The 5,209-nt window shown below is 43.3% G+C and overlaps 1 protein-coding gene across 1 annotated transcript in view; it reads right to left on the reverse strand.

The window, feature by feature from the left end:
• Nucleotides 1-543: 543 nt before the first annotated feature.
• Nucleotides 544-5,209, reverse strand: part of TRHR (thyrotropin-releasing hormone receptor) — a gene marked incomplete at its 3' end in the record, with an annotated part of 14,255 nt that continues 9,589 nt past the window's right edge. Inside the window, exon 2 of the mRNA XM_010287927.1 lies at nucleotides 544-930. Within this exon, the coding sequence (XP_010286229.1) occupies nucleotides 544-930 (387 nt within the window). The remainder of the gene's footprint in view (nucleotides 931-5,209) is intronic.

A 5,209-nucleotide genomic window follows, 5' to 3' on the forward strand; every position in this document is an offset into this window, starting at 1 on the left:
TCAGCACTCTCCGGTCCAGAGTGCTGGTGTGGGGGAGATCCAGGTCTTCTCTCAGCACCAGCTGCACGGTGGCACCGGGCTAGTTAACCCCAAGCTGGAGCCAGGGGGTGAGGCACAAGAAAATGCCCCATTGCCCTCCTGCAGGCAGCCAGAGCTGGGGGGAACCGCTGGGCTCACACCCCAATACCCTCCTGCCAGCCATGGATGCGAGGCGCCGCGCCTGAGCACCGCTCTCTGATGCGCCAGTTGCCCCCTGCTCCTCAAGGGGTAAGGCTTAGCCCACGTGTTTCTCCTCATCCTTCCCCATAACCCAGATCCTCACAGTCATGTCATGCTCAGCACAAGGCACTTTGAGGGCGTCACTTTCCAGAGCCGGGCAGCTCTCCCTCCCCACCATGCCCTGTTTGGTGGTGTATCATCTGTCACCGGCCAGGCTTCCCTGGTCCTTCACTCTGCTGCCCCAGCTGAAAGCTAGCCCAGCACATGAACATGCTCTGGTTCATGAGATCTCTACACCGAACTTTAAAATGCGTTAACTGTTACCTCAGATGAGAAACAGGTATCACCAAGGGACAATTTTGTAGAGGACAGATAGGTATTGGTGACAGCAATATCTTCTAGCTCAGTGCTGAAGTGATCAGACTCTTTGATGACGTTATAATTTAAGGCCAAGCTGTAACTGGCAGGTTTCTTCTCCTGTTTCTGCTGGCAGTTGCAGAGTTTCCTGAAGGCTGCTCTGAATTTCTGGGACATGAGATTGTAAATTACAGGATTGATGGCACTATTTAAATAAATACAGATTCTGCAAAATAGCAGGAACCAGTTTTCTTGGAAGGGTCTGGGGAGAAAGGAATTGACCACGACCAGCGTGCGGTAGGGCATCCATAGAAATGCGAATAGGATCACAACCACTGCCAACATCTTGGTAACCTGGGTGAACAGAGAGGTAGACAGAAGAGGGGCAGAAGGTTAGTACTCATCTTGGAAGGAACACGTGCATTTCTACGTCTCTAGGGCCAAACTATAGACAGAAACTATAGACAGACTCTTCAGCTGGGAATTTCTGATCAATGTTTGATTCAGGAACGTTCTCTACAATAAAAAGGACAAAAAAACCTGGCTCCAAATTCCTCCCAGTTTTTGGTAAGTGACTCTTTCCAGGTCACACCCCAGTAAGCTAATTGTTGGAGACCTTAAACTTTGCAACTTCTCGAAGCTGGAAGGAGGTATAGATTTAAACGGAAAAAAAAGGTATCTAACACCATTTTTTCCAACCACATTTTATTACCTCCTTTAGACTAGTATAGTCTGTAGAGTAATTGAACCTGAAGTCTATTTAGATTATCTGCTTTAAAAGTCACCATAAAAGAATTTCCAAAAGAAAAAAAAAGCAAAAGTAATTTATTTCTACTCCTCAAATCCTCAATATTTAATTAGATCTTCATTATTTGATGTTTACACTGAAATAGCAATTAAAGTTTACAGAGCCAGGGAAAAAAAGGATTAGCAATAAAACTTGATTATTATAAGAACTTTCATCTATTGTGTAAATTTGTTTTGAATAAAGGAAAAAAAAAAAAACCTTTGGGGATACCCAGCATAGCTGAAATGAAGTGAGCAAGAAATAATTAAAAAAATTAGAAAAAAAAAACATTTTAAAAAGAGTCTTGTAAATAATTTAATTTTAAATAATTTAATATGGCATTCCCTAGTCTCTACATTAAATTAAGTTTGAAAGATGTTAATAAACAACGCAGAAGGTACAGTGAGATGTGACAGTGGGATAGTATGGTGGCACAGCGTCATGTAAGTCAGGAGGTGACCTCGTTAACTGTGTGTGCATGAACTGAAAAGCATGGGCACTGATTTTGGTGAGCTACAACTGATTCTTTTGATTTTTTTTTTCTTTTTTTTTACTCTTTGCCTTTCTTCTTGACATAAAACTGTTGTTGCCTATCGCCAGATTAGTTTAAAGAACTTCTTGTTACCTTTGCTTTATTCCTTCTGTCTGGGTACCTGAAGTTATACTTCAATGAAACAGCAAATCCTGTAACCACAGGATACATTCTGGCTGTATGGGTTATAATTCCACTGCTTGCAGAAAGGATAGATGTAGATCAATAAGAGTTTCAATTGTTTCCACGGGGACAAACAGATAACTCCATTAAAATCACTCATAAATGCATGCTAGTTATAGGTGTGTTTTTTAGTTCGAAGTTATAAGAGAGTATATAATTCTCCTGTCTTTATATAGCTTTATATAGCTCTTTATATAGAAAGCCTGCCATCTCATTGCCTAAGGGATGTACTTGCTTCTAACCATCTAGAAAGACACATACACATATAACCCAATTTGTTGTTTTTGTTATAGAAGGATGGGATGAAGAACAAAGTTACTCTAGAAACTGATGTATCTTTATCTCTCTATTTTCAAATGTACACATTCAAAGACTACAATTTTATCCTATAATTCTCCCTTCACCCTCACTTTTGATATCCGTACAGCTGTGTTCAGTGGAAGTAAAAAATGAGACTGAGAAAGATTATCTCCTTTTTGTCACTTGACTGATACATTTCCTCATGACTTCTAGACTGCATTTCTTTTTTGCTGCGCACAAACAATCATCATAATAGAGCAAAATGCAACTGTCAATATCTCAGGTGGCTAAAAGGATGATTCTTCCATGTCTCTGAACCAATTCTAAAAGGACCAGTCCTGCGGACATGGCTGCAAAGAGCAAGGTGACCCAGTACTGACCTGCTCTGGATGAGGAAGACTCAGGACTCCTCACCTGCTGCTTCTCCTCCCTCCAGCTCAGCTCCAGCCTGTGCCTCCAAACTGAGCAAATCCATTCAACTGAAAATAATCATTCAGCATGGAAAATAATCCACATTTAAAGGAAGAAAGTAACCATTTGTGGAGCTTGGATTAACAATGGGACTGAGCCCAACTAACAGATGTGTTGCATTAGCTCAGGCATTCAGACGATGAGTGGATAATACTCTACACAGGCATCAAAGTACTTTGCTACCAGAAGCGCAGCAGGGGACTGTTATCACACCTACTGATCATCGGCAATTTACGTTTCTTCTGAGCCTGACTTTAACGAACAATTGCTCAGACAATCACAATGGTGCAGCTGTGAGTTTAAATCGTAGGTTGAACTAGAAGTAAATTGATCTTACTGTCAGGAAGGGGCTATTTTAGTCACACAATTAATACTTTACAGCAATAAAGTTATTGTTACTCTTCAAGAGACTGCATCCTATATGTCTCAAAGACGTATATATATGTAGTGTGCAGACTATTAGCTGAATTTATGTATAGTGGCAGCTTGATGTGTGTTTTCCTTTGACCTAACATCACCAGCTTGTACTTCTGACATGTTCAGCCTACTGAGGCTGTGATTTGACACTATATTGTAACTGTCTCTTAGCACCAGATAAAAAAATCATGGTCACAGCACAAAGTGCCCTGAGCTGAGATCAATTCAGTCTCCAAGTCCGAATGTGTTTAAAAATGCCAAGAGGTTAGCTTTGCACTCTCAGGCTTTATGCCAGGTAAGACATTGTCTTGCAGTGCTCAGACTCCACAATTTCCTGGTCTTGACATAAACTGAAGCTAAAGTAATCTGTGACTGCAACTAAAAAAAAAATCTTGCTACCACCACCCTCCAAAGGTGAGGGCGTGAGCCAGGTCAGACTGCTGGTCCAACTGAAAACTAAGAACTTCTCTGTAGAGCTGGTTTTTGGTTTGCTCAGGTCAATGATCCAACTCATGTACCCATACACTGCCACAGAGTCTACAGTCAGTGCAAGAGAAGAGACAGAAGCATGTGTCCATGGATGGCACCTCTTTGGTGGCACCTCTCAGTGGTTCAATCAGTGCAGAACAATGAGGAGAATTCACCATAATTTTAAACTGTCTGCAGTGCATGTCCTTCCAAAGCTGTCAAAAATCACACGTATGGCACAAGCTTTCTATTGCCAGGCAGAAATTTAGTTGCCTGATCCATCTGACCAGTGTGGTTGCGTCTCTGAGACTCACTACGAGTTGAGATAGTTATTTGCTCCTTGGTAAATCTTCCCTAAACTGTCTCCAGAGGCAGTGGCTTTTCATGCTCAGCTACCTCAGAATATGACCTATGTGCAAATGACAACATATCTTAGAAAGTGCTCTGTCCCCAGCACGACCAGAGGGCTTGTCACCTCACTGCAGGCTGAGGCACCCCTCAGGGCTTCTGACCCAAACATGCTGCAAACATGCGCTGGATTTTTTTGCACCTGAATTTACCTTTACAGATGAACCCAGCTTCTAAACACATGATCTAGGTCAAAGCTGCTTCTTTATCCACTCCAAAAATCTTCACTGATATGGAAGGGACTGTGCAGAAATAGCTTAGAAGAGAGTTTGGTCCACTTTGGTCCACTTAAGTAAACTGCCATATCCTTTTTCAAATCACTTCATATCACAGAATCACAGAATCATTAAGGTTGGAAAAGACCTCTAAAATTATCAAGTCCAACTGTCAACCCAACACCACCAAGCCCACTAAACCATGTCCCAAAGTGCCATGTCTACATGTTTTTTGAACACTTCCAGTGACGGTGACTCCACCACCTCCCTGGGCAGCCTGTTCCAATGCTTGACCAATCTCTCAGTAAAGAAATTTTTCCTAATATCTAGTTTAAACCTCCCTTGACACAACTTGAGGCCATTTCCTCTCATCCTATCGCTAGTGACTTGGGAGAAGAGACCAACATTCACCTCACCACAACCCCCTTTCAGGTAGTTGTAGAGAGCGATAAGGTCTCCTCTCAGCCTCCTCTTCTCCAGACTAAACAACCCCAGTTCCCTCAGCCGCTCCTCATAAGACTTGTGCTCCAGACCCCTCACCAGCTTCGTTGCTCTTCTCTGGACATGCTCCAGCACCTCAACATCCTTCTTGTAGTGAGGGGCCCAAAACTGAACACAGGATTTGTGATGTGACCTCCCCAGTGCCGAGTACAGGGGCACAATTACTTCCCTACTCCTGCTGGCCACACTATTCCTGACACAGGCCAGGACGCTGTTGGCCTTCTTGGACACCTGGGCACACTGCCGGCTCATGTTCAGCCGGCTGTCAACCAGCACCCCCAGGTCCCTTTCCGCCGGGCTGCTCTCCAGCCACTCCTCCCCAAGCCTGTAGCGTTGCATGGGGTTGTGGTG

This window comes from Phaethon lepturus, unplaced genomic scaffold (assembly GCF_000687285.1).
Source record: "Phaethon lepturus isolate BGI_N335 unplaced genomic scaffold, ASM68728v1 scaffold26595, whole genome shotgun sequence".
NCBI classification, from domain to species: domain Eukaryota; kingdom Metazoa; phylum Chordata; class Aves; order Phaethontiformes; family Phaethontidae; genus Phaethon; species Phaethon lepturus.